Source organism: Anser cygnoides, chromosome 1 (assembly GCF_040182565.1).
Source record: "Anser cygnoides isolate HZ-2024a breed goose chromosome 1, Taihu_goose_T2T_genome, whole genome shotgun sequence".
NCBI lineage: Eukaryota > Metazoa > Chordata > Aves > Anseriformes > Anatidae > Anser > Anser cygnoides.
In genome coordinates this window covers 208233445-208251488 of record NC_089873.1, presented here as the reverse complement: position 1 = coordinate 208251488, position 18044 = coordinate 208233445, and the positions used below count along the sequence as shown (strand labels likewise).

Here is an 18044-nt window from a genome sequence, read left to right as displayed (position 1 = left end):
ATATGATGCAGCCATTTCTGAGGAGTTAGTTGCTTTGCTGTTGTGCTCCTGTTATTCATTCCTCTCCGATAAAAGAACTGACTCAATCTGCTGCGCCACGGCTTTGATCAGTGGAGCTAGTGGAGTAACTCAAATTTCCTTTGGTCTATTACAAGGGGCTATGTGACCCAGAGAAACCAGGGATCGGAAGAGGCAGAGATGAGAAAGCTGTGGTACATCATGCAGTGAATATCCCCGGATTTCAAACAGAATGGGCATTGTCTGGTGCCTTGTCCAGGCTACTTTTAAATGATAAAAGATCTGCAGTTTCTTCCAAATGCTCTGGAAGGGCACTCCACAGTTTGATCAATCTCATTAAACAAAAATATTTCCCGAACTTCCATTTAACTTTGTTTAATTTTGTCATTTGTTTTGGGAGGTTTTCAAAACTTTGTGTTTTATTCCACATGCTTCATCAACAGATACGGGTAGAACCGGTAAGACAGAGGGCTGAATCCTGTCTGGGAGTGTGTGTGTGTGGCTGGAAGGGCTGGGAACAAAGAGAACTGCGTGTGAAAAATCAGTGTTCAGTGCATGGACAGGTTTAGGAGAAAATGGATTGTATGTTCACGTATAAAATGCGAATGAATTTAGTTTATGCAAATACATGTCTACATTATTCTGGGTGTGACAGAAAGGAAGGGAACCCTGCTCTACAGCATTTGAGAGCTACTTGCTATCACAGCATGATCCTGCAACTGTAGACTAAAATAAAAATGCTCCTGTTTTGTTGCTGTCATAACACAGGGGAAGAAAATGAAACAACCTGCAATGGTTAAATTCCACTTTCAACATTGTGATTGTAAAGTGACTCATCTGGAAGCACGATAGCTGCATAAAGCCCTTATTTACCAAGCAGGTCCCTGCACAGACCTCACTGCAGCTTCTCGGTTTACAAACCTGAAGGGGACAAGGAGACTTTGCTCATTCAGGCAGATTCACCTAAAATGGGTGGCTGGAAGGGAGGGCTCCTTGGTTTTATTTCCAGCTCCCGTATAAACAAGTGTCAGACTTCATCTCAAGCCGCCAATTAAATTATTTGGCTATTCAATAAGCTTTATAAAAACACTGAAATGATGTAATAATAACATTATTATTATTATTATTATTATTATTATTAACACTAATCTCTGTTGCAGTTCTCGGAGTGTTATCATCTACTGTACATAATAATTTAGAGACAATCTTTGTGCCGTCTCTGAATGAGCCTTCCCTGTTTGCCTTCTCCTGTACAGCTTTGCCTGGGGAGACTGTATCACATCAAAGCGGGGGAAGAATCCTGAGGCTATTATTTCTCATTACAGAAATCATCTCTGGTAGCATTTTATTGTTTAATCCGAGGAAGAGAGAAACAAAAGAGAAGTGTCTGAGCTCCAAAACACAACTGAGTTACTGTGGCGTAATGGTTTTCAAGCATCAACGCAGCCATGGTAGCAAAAGGCATCGTTCTTTCCGTCTGCTTCTATTGTAAAGTGATATGTCTTAATTTAAATCTCTCTTGTTGAAGTCGAAGCTGGTACATTTTAGCTTGTCTTCCCTGCAACTACGAGGCTCAGTACCGAGGCAGGGCTGACACATGACTATGTAATTAATTCACAGTATCTTGTTCATACCTCTGAGTGATACTTTGGGGCTGGGGAAATGTGACACTGTATTTTACCTCCTAGTTTAATAATTTGTGTACAGGACCTCAAGAATCCACTGCAGGACAGTGAGATTTCAGTAAAGGCTTAGATAAAGAGCCTAGGAAGGCAGCTGGGATCATTTCCACTTGCTACCATTATCATTTTATTAGCAGAAGTGTTAAGAGCACATCCTGATCTCCCCAAACAAACTGGTGCCTCACAGCTCCGCAGTATTTGAATACACAGCAATAGCAAGCAGGAATCTATATCCTAAAGAGGATTCAGACTGAAGAGAGAAAACAAACCCAGAATAAAATCAGGCTAGGAGAGGAAAGAGTATCCTGAGAGGGAAATGTCTGTTTTCAAGGTCATACAACTGATAAGCAGTAGGGCTGGGAGTAACCCAGGGCTCTCAGACCCTGACCCAGTGTGCTAACCTTTAACAGTGCTGCCTCCACCTTTCAGCTGAATAATTCCCAACAGGAAGAGACGGAGAAATGATTGGAGTGTAAAAGCTTTTTCTTGCCAATTTTATCATTGAATTTTGTGCTAGCATCTGTCAAAATGGCTTGCGATGCAGGCCTGTGTTTAAAAGCAGGACACAGTGGTTTGGGATTAAAACCCCTCAGGTAAAATGAAAGTTAACTACCAGCTAAAACTTCTTTCTGGGGAAACCCATGTAATGCAGAAGAAGTGCTGGGACTTTTCTTTTAAAAAGTATTTTAAACTAGACTGAATAAATTAAAAAATTAAAAATAAAAAATCTGTAGAAAATGATTCTGTATCAAGGTTTACTTTCTTTTGCCTCCAAGAATCCTTGGTGCAAAGGCCAGGACCTCTGTCTGCAGTATGTGGTAGTTCTCTCTTGTTTGACAAAAAACCAGTAATGTTCCATCTCACTGAGAGACTACCAGAAAGTATCACAGGAATAAACACAGTGGCAGTAAAGAATTTACGATGTGATTATTCGGTGAGATTTCATTACTGTAATGGGGAGAGACAAGCTGCCTTGGGTCGACTCGCTCTTAACCTCCCAGCACATCTGGAAGAACAGGCTGATAGAGGTTTTTTTACAAAGATCCCAACTGAATACTTTGCCGATAAGGGTATGAAATACGGTATGTAGTTGCATGAATCACCTTGCTATTGTCCCATTCCTGGGTTTTCATCTGCGTGTGGATAAGCTCATAGGATGGCTCCATGGCATCCATGTCTGGCTTGGGGTATCCGGGGATGACGTTGTGTAGCTGGAACCCAAAGGTGAGCAGCCAACTGTTGACATCTGGAAAGGAAGAGAAGCATAAATCAGATTATCTGATCTCTCAGGCAGGGTTGCCTAGGTGAATGGCACAGATGAGGACCCTACAGTGCCTGGCACTTTAGCAGTCTGGCCACAACGATTGCTCTCTACTCTATGTGAAGAGAACAAATCTTAATGGCCCTTGAAAAACTGTGTGCCAAGGCTGGGCAAGTCAATGACTTTCCACCTCCAAGCACAGTCCAATTCTGCATTTTCCCAGCTCTGAAACTTTGGCAGTGACCAAATGGCTCAAATTAAAGCCAACTCCATGGCTGTTCTACATCAGCAGCCACGAGACACTGCTCTAAAGTGACAGACGAAAAGCACAGGAGCAAAGATATGCTAAGAGAGATTGAGATGCTGCAGCTTAACTGGAAGCGTTTTCCAGCCCTGCAGTCAGCTCTGAATATCTCAGCCACAATACTGCTCTTCCTGAGGCCTCTCAAAGCTTTGCAGTGAGCCAGAATACCAGGACATCCAGGATGAACAGCACAGTTCTGGTGCAGATGCTCAAGGAAGAGGCTCTGGATGCATCCTTTGCTTTTTCCATGGCATTTCCTTGTCATTTTTAAGAACATGTAGTTTGAGTATTACACCAGTGTAAAGTCATGGCATCTTGTACAGTGACACGTGAAATCAGCTACCACACCACTACCTGACCAGGTTATTTGAAAGGGCTTAATAAAAGGGGCCACAAACTGTTCTCAGGTTGTGACACCACATCCACGCTGCTGGATTCTTTTCCATCCCATAACACAACAGCCAGCCAGCCAGGCTACCTACAGGGATACAATGCCACTTTGCTCAGGCACTTTTCATAAACCCCTTAGAAGAAATCCTTGGATGGTGAGAAAACTGCTGGCTACAAGCCATAAACCACTGTCTTATGTAAAAGAGGGATCATTGGCACTAAAGTGGACACGATGGAAAACCAAGGCATTTGGGATGTTGAGGATTAAACCGGGGGAATGTTCCTGTATTCCTTTGACATAAGACTACAAAATCTTCCCTAATTTGCAAATTGCAGAGCTATTAGGAATAGTAGCTAGGTGTTCTCCTGCTGGAGGAAATAATGATGTGGCTGGCTAACTCCTAGATCTGCTTGGGATCAGCATCGCTTCCCCCCTTTAACTTCAGAACATTTGATGATCTCACCTTGTTTGCCTTCGCTGGACTCTAGAGAAGGACACACCTGCTCCAGTCCCCAAGCAATATGGTGTGCATTTGGCACACAAACAGCAATTGCAAGAAAAAGGAAGATATGAAGGTAAAGTTTAACTAATATCAGCTCCCAGGGGTCTTACGTGTTTTGTGCGTAACTGGGATGGTGATTGCTCTGTTTGAAGCTGGATGTGCAAAGGGCTCGTTTTTCATTTTGCTAAGCTGAATAAACCCTGCTGAAACAGTCCGAAAACAGGATCAATTTAAAGAATCAAATGTGCATCTTTGAATATTTTTTTATTTGTCCCCTATGGGCCTGAATGAACATTCTGAAGAGCTGGTCAGAAGAGAAATTACAGATGCAAATGGCAAGAAAGGCACTTCCAGATGACTGGAGCACCGGGAGCCAAACAAACACACTATCTGATGCTTGTTTTCTTGCAGGCCAAAATGTTGAGATTGGGCAGATGTCCAAAAAGCCCTTGCAACAATCCATGTGGAAGGAGGAGGGTTTCTGTAATAAAAACACTTCTGTTCACTCAATGTACAGATTGTTTCTGGAGTGTCTTTGAAACAGAGAGGTTGGGGGGGGAGGGAAGGAAATTAATCGTTTCTCATTCTCGTTTGATTATCTCTTTGCTTAGCGCTAAGCCAGCCTGCTTCCAAACCCCTCTCATGTGAAACGAGGACCTTTGATGTCCATATTGTGGACCAGGTGGCCAGGAGTACAAAGTAAAACTGTGAAGGTCGGCATTGGTGCAGGAATCATTTTCCGAGCACTTCACAAATGTTAAAAAGGATAGAGAGCAGGGATTCTGAACAGCAGAAAAATATGTAACATGTCTGGAGAGATTCAAGACAGGTTTTTCTTTTTGGTATTTCTCAGAAAACTGACTTTCAAAACATTTGCAAACAGGAGTTTGTTCTTTTTGGGAAGAGGTGTTGGAATACCCAGCACAACAACAACAGAAAACCCACACCCCAAAACCCACCATAGGAGGAAGGTGTGGAGCTGAGAAAACAGAGGGGAAAATATTAATTTGCCAAGAGGCAGTGACAACTTTTTTGACAGAAAAGTACATTCCACATCACAGAGGTTTTTTTCAGCTACAGTAACCCTGCCAACACATTTCACAGTAAATTCATTTGAGGGCAAAGAAAAAGAGTGCTTAAAGCAGACACATGTAATGGAAATGTCAGTTCAATCCATCAGGATTGCTGAAGCTGGCAGCAGAGCTCTGTGCCATGAAGTGTACAATCGCTAAAACACTCATGTTTAACAATGGGCCTCTCAAAACATAAATACATGCTCCTCCTGATCTCCCCTCCGCGTGCCTCCAATTTGTACCCACAAGCTCAGAAACCTGATATTTGGAGACCAAAATGTTGCTCACCTGTGTCCCGGGCGCTGAGCTCCCCTAAGGACAGTGGGTGCTGGGGTGGGGAGGGAGGGACAGAGTGGTTCCCTGTGCCAAAATCTGGGCAGATGTGGTCGTGATGACAAGGACACTCTCATCACCCACCCTGTCTATGAAAAGCCTGAAAGCTTCAGCAGGAAGGAATGGCAGAGCAGCAGCCAAGTATCATGACACTTATCCCATATCGTGATTTGTTTCTTCCACGCACAGGGTGGAAGTGAGAAAGCAGAAACTTAAAACACGAACTTGGGTTCTGCATTCTTTTAAGACTAAAAATTGAATTTTTAAGATGATGGAAAAAGTTATTTGGTGCATATAAAATATAAAAGTATCAGATTTGGGCGTCTTGATGTTATCATCAAAGCTGGGTGGGAAAGTGTTTGCTTGATCCAAGACAGCATTTGAAATTCTGTCCTGTCTGAACTTGAGCAGAAAAATAAAAATCTGTTAATATGTCACGAAGTGACTGTTCAAACACTAAACCACTTCGAGACAACAACTTCATATTAAGATCTTTCATTTTGATTTTGACTTGTTAATTTTTCTTTTCCAGTCTTCTATAACTAGTTTATAATTAATTTGAAAGGGTTGAAACTGAAAAAGGATTTTTTTCTTTCAGATTATTTTGGAATTTGTCATTTAGATGATTTTGAGAGCTGTTTGCAACATTTCTGCTGAGAAATCTCTCAAGCTCAACGCTCTCTCTCCCACAAACAAATTCCATTTTGACAAATGAGCATTTTCTGATAGGAAAAGTTATCTCAAAATATTCCCTGCCAGCTTTAATTATCAGAGTCAGGCCAACACACAGAGTCTTAGTCTGCATCTTTTGGCATAGTTTACTTTCCTCATGGCATCATCTTCCCAGCTCTGGACAAAACAGCTTTTCATCTGAAAAAATACAATCTAATCCTTATGATTATTGCAGGAGAATCTGAAAGCATGAACCCTAATGGCTGGAAAAACAACCTGAATGAAACAATACAGGATTTTCATTTCATAACTTTTTTTTTTTTTTGCTATTAAGCCACTCTTGTAATTTAGGGGAATGCAAATACTGTTGTTGCATATGGGAAAGTTGTGATAGATGCAGCAGATTTAAAAATTATTTGTATCTCTTTAAGAAGTATGCACATTTGATTTGTGACTGTCACCTGGTTTTGCAATGATAATTATATGAAAAAAAGTCCCAACAGAACAGTACTCTAAAATGTTACTACCAGTGTTGCACAAAGTATGAGTATAGGATGGACATTTAACCTCCAGAATGATTTTCTGTATAAAAAACATACACAGAGATCATGTAAATGTCATTTTATGAAGTCTTTGGGGAAGCAGTTCAGAGGTTATGTCAAGATGTGGGGGACGTATGCCTTAAAACCTGGCCTTTAAGTCTAAAGCACTGGCTTTTTATTGACATTTAATAGAAACTGTTAATTCTGTTGGGCAGATTAACTCTGAACTACATCGTTACTGTTGTGTGCTCTGAAATGGCTGACGATGATAAAAGGTTTAAGTTGCTGCTGCCATTCTGCTAAAACAAATCTGCATGTCATTTGTTTAGTTGCAAATAAATCTCTGGGCAAAACTGTGTAAACAGAACTGCCCCACCACAAAGAGAAAGGATATCAGGACATTAATTGGTAGCTAAACTTGGGATATCCGAGGAAACAAACAACTGGAAGCAACGTAAAGAGTTTAAATACCAAGAAAGTGAAAAGGAAACAAGCTTGGGAATTAGAATCTCAGTCTACACTAATGAATTAAACATGTCCTCGACCACTCTCTGACATAGGGGTCAACTGGCAAAGAAAAGCTTGTGTCCATTGTACTGAACACTGGAAACCCCCGTGGTGACAAGGGTACTGAGAGGATCCTATTCACTGATGGCAAGCTAGACACCAGTTTGTGAATATATTAACCAATTTAAATGCCTTACCTGTCATATAACATTTGATATCCTGAGAGTTGCTAATGGGGTTGTTGTTTTTGAACATATACAGGTTGAAAGGCATTATGTTATTGCTACTCAGGTGCTTCCACATATCATGGTCCGGACTCGTCCATCGACCTGCCAGCACATCGTAGTCTCTCCGTCCCATGTGGATAAGCTTTGTGAGGGGGTCGTACAGTCCTCCGTGGTAGCCGATGATGATCTGGAAGTTGGGATTGGTGTCCATATAGATCTCCCCATATGCTGTGTACAGTATCTGCTTAATCATTAAGCCGGTCCCACTGAAGACAGCCAGAGGAGTGCCGATGTTATCGCAGGCTATGTAGAATTCATCGCCGCTGCTGAGCTCCATTGCAAAGAGGTGGCCTTGGAGGTCATAATAGAGGGAAGTGATCTCTGAGCTCGAGTGGTTGTACAGATGGGTGACCTTGGTTGGGTTGGTCAGGTCTGCGTAGAAGAACTGCAAGTGATGGCCATGGCTGGTTTTGCTAGAAACTCTCCTTCCTAGGCCATCGTAGCGGTATTTCACAGTCCACCCACTAGCTTTGTTGTAGGCTTTGATGAGCAGGCCAGCTGAATTGTATTCAAAAATATCATTGCCTCTTTGCTTCAGGAAGCCATCTTCGTCCATTTTGTACTGCACATCCCCCAGTCTAGTAATTCTATCCCTGAGGTCGTACCTGAGTGGGGTAAGGCGGGCGCTATTCCCCGGACTCAACAAATGGAGGTTTCCATTTAGGTCATAGCTGTAACGCCAGAGTGGTTTGTCATTGATAGACACTGTCTGCAGCTGACCGTCAGCATCATACTCATAGGAGTACCTGGTTGTGTTTGCATAAGGGCCAACCTTCAACTCTTTCTTAACAACTCTCCCCATGTTGTCATACTGTACGGTCATCCAGTACATGAGCGACCGAAATATCTCGTACTGGACCTCCTTCATCCTGCCATAGGCATCGAAATGTTTAGTGTGAGTCATGACAGCGGTGGTGATAATCTGGTTGATGTCGTAGTAAATGACTCCGAATTTACCAAATTGCTCGGTTTTGCCTGACACGTCATCGTACCTGTAGAGATCGATGGGTAAAGGTGTCTCGTTGATGACTGCTTGCATGCTGGTCACCCGAAAACTGTTGTCATAATTATAGTCAAAGCGTGCATTCACCATGCCTTCCTCGGTGAAGCGGAAAATCTGTCGATCAATGAGGGGCCCTATCTGTCTGTACCTGATTGTACATGTGAACCCTTCATTCTGCAAGTTTATCGTCTTCAGCATGCCAGCAGTTTCATCATAGGTGAAACTGATCTTTGTGGTGTCGTAGAGCATCTCCGCCAACTTGGACAACTTTCCATACTTGTAGATGACACGTCTCCCTGTCCCCAGGTACAAAGTGTGGAGCAGCTGCTCATCCTCTGTGAAATCCTGAATTACTGAGGCGTTGCCTTCTGGGGGCCGGTAGATGTTCCTGTAGTAGCCGATGGAACGGATGGTTTCTAAAGTCTGCCGGGCAACGTTGGGCATGGTCACAGATGACAACCGGTCATTCTTATCAAACTCAAAGATGTACTGCCTCTGGCTGTGAAGGAGCAGCACCATGGACTAGGTGGGGAGGAGAAAAGAATACGTTTTAATCCTGGTTTTCAGGCAAAATCATTCTTAACTCTAAAAAAAACCTGCAAAATTTTCCAATCAAAAAAAAATAATAATACGACAAGTGAGATAAGTCTGCACCCACAGGATGAAATAATGGCAGCATGCAGCTGCATGGCCCATCAAGCATCCCCAAGCAGGAGCAAGTCAGAGGAAGAAGCAGTTAGCGCAGTGAAGGTCTAAGTTTAGAATGCTCAGTTGTTCGGATCGATACCGTGTAGCTGTCTCTACCCAAATTCTCCTTGTCAATAGCTTCTACAAACTAACTAAATAAAGCTGATAGAAAGACCAAAGCAATTCTTGGAAAAATACCCTCCTGAAGCTGTCCAATGCCCAATTAACTCGGTGTGTCTATGTGTCATCTGTTTCTGCCTTAGAAACTTCTGCCCACGTGTGTATTCATTGTCGGTGTTTTTTTGCATATAACTGACAATCCACACAGATTGTATAGTGCAAGGTGCAAGTCAATACTTTTTGCATTTTAAAAGCCATTTACTGCAGTTCCCTTAAGCTATTGTAGGCTCTATACAAAACTTATAAATAAAAATATCAGCCCCAGGGATGCAAGAAGTGGACCTCTGGGACACTGAGTTAGTGTAACAACGAATGGTAATAGAAATTAAGTCCCATGCCAACCTACACAGTGAAAACTGCAGTGCAAAGTGTTTACAACAGTCTGGCTTTTTATTACATGTATTTCCTATGAACCAGGAATGGGCTACTCAAAGAAAGGAGGATGTCATACTGTATGGGTTGTTTTCACATGGAAAATCCTACTGGAAGTCCCTACTGTTCACTCCTTGACTTTACCTGCAGATATTTTATATTACAGCTAGCTCAGCAAAGGAATGTTGTGCTTAAAAATCAAATGCCAGAGCTCTACAGCATTAAAAGACATGCTCTCAGTGAGACTGGGAAAGAATACTGCCCTCAGGGGAACTTTCCATACTGTTTTCAACTGCTTTTGGGTGGTGTGGCACCGAAATTCCTATGTGAATCTTAGTGCAAGCAGAATACACAGAAGAGGAGTATAAGGACCAGTAATCAGCTGCTGTGAAGTAATGCAGCTGTACTGAAGTCGAAGGAGTAAATCCCTTTGACTCCAAATGCACCATGAGCCAGAGGTCAGTAGGAGGACTCCCACCTTCTCCAGGTAAGTGTAGCTCCATGATTTGCCGTCAGCAAAGATCCTGGATGTAATTCTGCCAGACTGATCATACTCCATCCTCTCTGACATTGTGCCCCGCTGGATCCCCGCGATGTGTCCTCCTGGGGAATAGGTGACGTTGACCCCGTTCAGTCTGCTGCTGGGCGACCAGAGGCTGGGCCTCCCCGCCTGGTCATAGAGGATGCGGAGTGTGAACTTGCGGTGGTCGTCGTAGATCTTCTCTGTTCTTGTCACACGATCGAAGTCGAGGGACAGCAGGTTTCTGTTGTGGACCTACAAGAGGGAGACAGAGAATTAGGAAGCTGGAAACTGTTTTAGTGACAAAGCCTAGCCTTGTTTCACCAAACCCCTCTTTAGATCACACCGGAGACTATCCAGATATTCATTGCCTCTAGGTAAGACTGTCAAAACCAAGTGTTGGCCTAACCCTACTTCTTGGCTTCAGTGAGGACAGAGGCAGAAAACCATGGCTACTTCTGAAACATCACCATGGTGAATTAATATTGCCCATATCCCAAACTTAGGACTGCTACAGCACATGTGGTATGGCCCTACAGAAGATGTAATGGAAAATTGTTGCAAGGAATATTTGCAAGATATTCTGCTTATTAAATCTGGGATATAAAAGCCTTTTGCTTTCATGGATATTAAAAACTAATACTTTGAGAAAGAAGATGAATGTTGTGTCAACATAGTTGAAAGTTGAGTTTTTCTCTGAGTTTTTACTGCATGCACTGGAGGTGAAGCCTTCCACCTGGGATGAAATACGGAGGCTTTAACCACTGTAGATGTTACATAGACCAGGGACTTTTCTGTGAGAGCTGGAGTTTTAGCTTCATTGTCCTGGGGTTATTCTGTGTTGCATAATTACACTCCTGTTACCTCTACTGCCTCTGCATTTCCAAAGATCAAAGGTATCTACTTCAAAGGTAGGAGCGGGAATACATTTTCATTCAGGGATTGTAGCACACAGCATTACAAAAAGGGCCTGCTAATACAACTCATGTTTAGCTGCATGTGCAAGGAGATTTATAAAGCCATATCAGCACAGTAGCAAAATACAGTGCAAAGACGAAAACCCCACACTGCCAGGAAAAGCTTGCCACAGAAGACAGCTGCTTCTCCATCCCACCACTTTCGAACCTTTTTCAGCTGGTGAACCCCTCTTTTCTGGGAAGGTGCAGATTCTTCTCAGATGAAATTCAAACTCCAAAGAGCTTTTTCGGTTCCCTCTGCAGCCCTTCAGCTGCAGTCAATAAACCAAGGGTTTGCAGGTTGCTGCAGGGTCTTTGAGAATGCAAGTTAAAAACGCTGCCGTATCCTGCTCTCGGTAACACCAGCACTGAGCACTGCTCTCAGCCCTGGTCCAGCTTTGATCTTGGCCATTTCTTTAGGGTGTTTATTGAATTCCCACTGTATTTTGGGGATGTGGGAGCAACTGAGAGCTAACCAGGTACAGAAAGGACGTGGCAGAGGCAATGGAGAAATGGTGTGCTGGATTCCTGAAGGAGGGGAAGAGGGAAAGGCAGGACCACTGCTGTGCTTTCAGACATCAGTGCTGGAACCTGGGGAACGGGGGCATTACAAAGCCAAAAGAAGGAGTCTCAGAAGGAGGTCGGAAGAGGCAAAAGCAGGGCTGAGAAAACGTGGAACTGAGCTGAGGGGGTGCGTGGCCAGCCCAGGCAGAAGGAATCGGTGCTGTGATGTAAGTGTAAAAAATGATGTAAAAGGAGGCAACCGCAAAACTGATTTCCAGTTCACGAATAACAGTGTAAAAGGCAAGTACGACTTGGGGAGAAAAAAAAACACAACAGTGTGGAAAGGTAGATAATGCTCCAATTAAATGTGTAGCTGAGTTTAAAATAGAATGCAAATGGGCAATGGGAAAAAGAGGAAATCAGCCAAAAGCCCATTGTAACAGGCAAGCTGGGAAATAATTAAAAAGGTATCAAAACTCTAAGTACAGATGCACATATGTAACTAACGGAGCAATTTGATATCTCATAGGTGCTTGCTGCTATAAATAGAGAAACAGAAGTGGCAATTGCTTGCAAAAAGAAAAAAAAAGGAAAGAAAAGCAAAGCAGGAAGGAATAATATCTCTGCCTTCCATCTATTCACAGAGCAGCTTCAGCCCGGCAGCTGCAGCTTTTTCTGCTACTGGTCTCTGCCAAGAGAGCTGGAAAGAGCTCTTCCAGGGCTGGGACAGTGATCTGGGCTGGAAGTGGCCTCCCTGCTCCGTGTGCCATGCACCGTGCTGGAAGGACCAAATAACAGGTCCCAGGGCAGCTCTTAGGCTCACTCCAAACCTCTGTATCCCATTACTGGTGCCCGAACTCATTCCACCACTGTGGCAAGGGAATTCTGCAGGACTAGCTGGAACCAGTCTCCCTTTTCATGATTTTTTTTATGATTTGTTTTCTCCTGCTCTCCTCTCCGCGAAGCACTGCAGTGCCAGCAGCCACCCCGCAAGGTGACGGGCAAAGCCAACCCGACACTGCCAGGTAGCCTCTGAACAGGGGCTAAATCTTTTCATCCTTGTTCAAGGACATGCCTTGAATAGAAAGGAATTTTCTGCAGGAGCACTGACAAGGCTGCAGGCTTCAGTCCAACAAGCGTGTTTTATGGTGAGCAGCTAAATAAGGTGCCATCCTCCATCCCGGAGTCCTCATCCTGGAAAAGGCTCTGAGAAGCTCCTGCAGAAAGCTTTTGCCCTTCAGGGCATTTGGCAAGGCCTGTGATCAGCACGAGGCTGAGCCAGGGTAAACATCAATGCACAGTTCACAGTATATTTGACCTCCCTTTACAGTGTGTAAGAGACTAAACTTACCCCGAAACTCACATCCTTCTACAGTACTTCCATTTAACCCCTTGGTTTGCTCTGGAAAAGCACGAGCACAAACATGCTACCATCTCAGATCTCCCCAAAGCTTCACGTGGAGCTCCTTTAGCTTAAATGATAATTAACCAGCATGCATTGGTCTCCCTGGGAGCGTGAGAGCACGAAAAGGGTAGATTTCTCATAAAAAGGCTGTGGCAACCTTCAGCAGAGGAGCACAAACAACACTTCTGCAGCGAGGACTCCAGGAGCCAACAACATCCATGTGATAAATGGTACCCACAAAGCAGTTTCGCCTGCAAATTGTTGAAATCATTGGGGTGGCCTTATCCAAGCCTCAGCTCCTTGTAGAAGTTCTGGAGATGATGCTGGACTGTCCTCACTAGCAAACACACCAGGAACATTATTGGCCTATCCCACAGGACCTCTCTGGTCATGTTGGCTCTGGTGGGTCTTTGGGACACTTGATCTTGGTGCCAATGTTAACCTGGTCTTGGGGAAAAGGGACCAAACTACAGTAGGAGATTTCATGGTTAAATAAATAAAGCAGCTGAGCCAGCAGCTCTGTCAACTGTCCTATTTGCTCCATTGCCAGAGATTACATCCTTCTTTATTGAAAAATTCATATTTGTTTAAAAAAAAAAAAAAGGAAAGGAAAGAAGGAGCTCTGCTCCTTGGAGCAGAGCTTAGCCAACGCTCTCACTGCAGATGGGGTCTGTGTTGCTGTTGGCTTGTCAGGGGCTGAATTTGCAGCCAATTAGCGGAGATACCTCGCTGCTGGGTGGGTGGATCAGAGGACTGCAACTTTCCTTCTGTAGGGTGTGAGCGACATGAGAAGGGAAAGGGGCTGCTTTAGCAGATTTGTGCTGCTTCAGTGCTGCCTGCTCAAGCTCAGCATCAGGTCAGCATTGCTGGGGCTGCGGAAAAGACATCGTGGCTGGCCCCTTCTGCCTTCATCCACGAAGAAGTCCCCGCCCTGTGCCTTATCCCTGCGATAAACACAGGCACTGTTTTATTTCCTAGGGAAGGTTGAGGAGGCAGCTGAGCAACTGGCATTATCGTGCCAGGAGCTGATTGAGCTCATGGCAATGTGTCATCAGTCCCCAAGAACACCCTGAAAACATGGGTCACGACTCATAAAATATAAATCCATGTGATGGCAGCTGAAAGGATGCTTTTAGCATTTAGCTTCCTTTGGAAAGGAAGGTTCTAGGGGAACTCCCTCTTTTACAGCGGCCAGATGCTGTTCTCCCCATCTCACAGACCTCAGGGAGAGACGCAGAGCTGCAGCCTTGCTGGGTGTGCTCTTTCCCTACGGAGCATCCTTTCCCCCATGCCTTTGCTGCTGTCTCCTGGGAGCAGCGGGGTGAGGGGAGAAGGAAAGCGGTGATTTACTCACCCAAGGCAGAAAACGATAAAGTTTCCCCAAACGAACAAAAACATGTTGAACTGAACTTCCCTAAGCTTCTCCCTTGCCAGAGAAAGCAGCAATTACTGGTGCGAGGGAAGAGGAGAACATGACACGGAGAATATGTTAAATGCCGAGCAGTCCCCAGGGAGGCAATTAGCACCTTGCAGGTTTATGTCTTAGGGGTGCAGATGCTGCCGTGCAGGTACAGACAGGCAGCTTAAAACTTCTTGTTCACCCTCAGCTCCTTTGAACCCCTGAACAGAGCTGTAACCGAGTCCTTCAATGATGTAAGATGCTCTTCTGCTTCACTAGAAGCAGGGACAGGCCCCAGTAGGCTCCAAATGTGAATAAATGCTGGCAGATTTATAGGGACACGAGTTACCAGCCTGAAAACTCATTTTGCAAGTGCTTTTCCAAATGCAGTACAATATAAAACAAAGACACATTCTGTGTTTGAATCCGCTGTGAAGATTTTGGAAGATAAAACTGACACGGGCAGCTGAGCTGCGGCTAAATGAGTGGAAACTGCTCTGAACACCAAATAGCTGTGCCACAGCTGCAGATTTGAGAAGGCTGTCTCCTTTCAGAGACACACTTGTCTGGTCATTTCATTGGTTATTAAAAAAAAATAAAATTAAAAAAACAACCCAAACCAAACAAGAAGATTGATGCCAACTGATCTGCAGACATCCAGCAGTTTCCAATGAAGGAGCAGCATCGGCTTTCACTACTGTTTGCCCAGCTATTCTCCTGATGATGAAAAAGAGTGAGCGTGTGAGGCTATCGATGCAAGGGGAAAAGAGCAGCGGCGGGGCTGGGGAAGGTGAGAAGCAAAGCTTGACAAGTGTGAGCGAAGAGAGCCGGGAAAAATCACACCACGGTGGCAGAGGTCACGCAGCGGGGAATAGGGAGAGGTGGAGAGCAAGGACTGGGAAATACATATTCTGAAACCACAGCATTAATATTTACTGCGAAGCCTGAGTGTGAATAAATAGCTGCAGTCCCTTGGCCGTGGTAGCACTGCCTTTTTCTCTGAGAGCCTGAATTTGCCAGGCGCTGAGCAGCTTCACATAAACCCACGCCTCCGAGAGCAGCAAGGTGTAGGGTGAGTGTGCAGGACTCGCTGTTATTACAAGTTCCCCACCTTGCCTGCAGTTAGCAGAGGAATTATAGGCTTACTGGGCAAGAACTTGAAAAAGCCCCGACGAGTCTGTGGCGCATGGTGTGGAACAATGTTTTCAAACCACGTCAGACTCAAGCACAGAAAGAGCTAAGCACTCAGTGGGGAGAGAGCACCATCAGGCTGAAGCTGTTGATAACTCTTCACATCAGGGAACAAAGGCAATTGCCATGCGATGCCCTGCGAGCCCAGCTCTTCAGCAGGTTCAACAGATTAGCAAGTTTCAGGAACGTAGAGAATTTCCTGAGGCTGCACAGTGAACAACAAGGCTTAGAAAGCTGTCAGTGCTCAGGTCTACTAGCAGTACAGGTAGAAAATACCTATTAATTTCTATTAATTGGTGTAATATTTAGTGGTTACGATCGTCTCTTGCTTGCTTGAACAGCCTGGTGGTTAAAGCTGCAGTGTCTGGTAGGAGGTGATGCATTCCCAGTGATGCAGGGGTCTCAGGGAAATCAGCAGTCCTGTCTGTGACGGCTGAGGCAATGACAGCACACAAGAAGACATAAGGACACATCCAAGCCATAAAGATTGTGTCACTGGGGATGAACAGCTCTTTCTCTGTCCTGCAGCCTCATCCTGGTTGCAGAGAGTAGAAATCAGCCCTGTCCCTTTCTGTCACGAGGCTGGGGACTGACGAGATGGGAAGCAGAGTCCAAAACTGCTCACGTCTCTCACTTACCCTCAGCCGACGTCCAAAGACGGTGACCTGCCCTCTCGCTTGCTCCTTCCTCTGCCTCCACTCCACGAGGTTGAGGCCGTTGTCAATGGGCAGGGTGACGTTCCTCTTGCCCACCGTGGGGTTGACGGTGCCGGCCAGCAGATGCGGCTCGGTCTGCAGGGCCACCTCCATGCCGTTAGCAAGCATCAGCCTGAGCGAGCCATCGGAACCGATGTAGTAGCTGTTTCGGACTTGGTCTGAAGACAGAAAAGAGATCTTTTAAAGTGGCTGCTTGGTGATACAGCAGATCATTTCATTTGCTCCCTCATCCAGGCCTCACCACTATTTCTGATGGTTGCAACTCTGTGGCTCACCTGTCCTGCTCACAGTGAGCAAATCAGTGAAAACTGAGGTGAACAGTCGTTTTTTCATTCTGATGAGATTCTGCAAGGTCTCAAAGTCTTGCAGAAAAATCTTACACAGGTTTAAAAAGCCACCAGTGGAACAGCCCCGTAATACCTTATCCAAGGACAAAGGTTCAAACTTCTTCCTTTAGGCTAGGATAAAGACCTTTGCTAAAGCACTGGGTGGTGAGATATTTGTTTTAAACCACAGTCCTGCCGAAAACTTTCCACATTTTTATATCCCAAAGATCCCAGTTTCACTACAAAATATGAAAAAGTGGGGCCACCTCCTTTTCTCAGCTTACTCCCTATCTCTCAAGGGACAGGAAATTGCACGGCAAGTTAACGCTAACCAGTTCCCCAAACGACAGCCAAACACTCCCGCTTGGGAAAGCTTTCAGGAGGCAACCGAAGACCTCATGTTTGGAGAGAAAGCAGAGGCACTAAGCTCCCACACATCTCCGTACATCTGTTCTCCGCTAGCTCCTGACAGATCAGCAGATTTGGAGGCCAGGATTTGGGATTTCAGGAGCAGAAGAGGAGAAGAACAATATCCCTTGCACATCCTTCAGGAACTAGGCAGGCTGAAACCCTGTCCGTTGAAACTCCAGCTGGCACTTCTCTCTGCAGAGAGGAGCTCGTGAAGGGTAAGAAAACATGAGACTTGCTCAATGCAGAATAGCTTTAAAAGTGCGTTATACACAGAGTGACTTATTTGAAGCTCTTCAAAAGCTGGAAAATATTACCATTTCTATTTCCCAGGCTGCCATAAATACCTAATTGTGAATAAAAATACCCATTAAAAATTCATGTCAATTGTTTTTCCGTTCTGAGGCAAGTAGGGTTTTGTTCACTAGTTGTTCTGCCATAGCTCAGCAGGAAACGAGGTCACAGCAAAATTACCATCTCTCGTCTAGCTGAAATAGATCAGCAAAAAAAGAAAAAAAAAACAACAGAGTTTGGTATAATTAGGGAAGGAAACCTGACACCAGCTGGTCGCTTTTATTGTGAGGCTGATCCTGGTGCTGCTGGAGCCAGCTGGAGTCTTGCCACACTGATCTCAGCAGGACCACAACTCAACTTACTGTACACAGTTAACCTAATGATGGTGTGAAATTGCTGTGGCACCGGATTTTGCCACTATAAATGTACAGCAGTGATCCACAGCACAGATTCAAGCATTTTGGCTACACCATTGTCTACTCAATTTGATGGTCTTTTGACCCAGACTCCA

The 18044-nt window shown here is 44.6% G+C and overlaps 1 protein-coding gene across 19 annotated transcripts in view; it reads right to left on the bottom strand.

Annotated features, from left to right (window-relative positions):
• TENM4 (teneurin transmembrane protein 4) overlaps positions 1-18044 on the bottom strand; it is a 1678763-nt gene that overhangs the window by 12424 nt on the left and 1648295 nt on the right. For all 19 annotated transcript variants that reach the window (XM_066989940.1, XM_066989945.1, XM_066989941.1 and 16 more), the window contains 4 exons: positions 16428-16663; positions 10293-10589; positions 7483-9097; positions 2804-2946 (listed from right to left, as the gene is read on the bottom strand). In XM_066989940.1, coding sequence (XP_066846041.1) covers positions 2804-2946; positions 7483-9097; positions 10293-10589; positions 16428-16663 — 2291 coding nt within the window. The remainder of the gene's footprint in view (positions 1-2803; positions 2947-7482; positions 9098-10292; positions 10590-16427; positions 16664-18044) is intronic.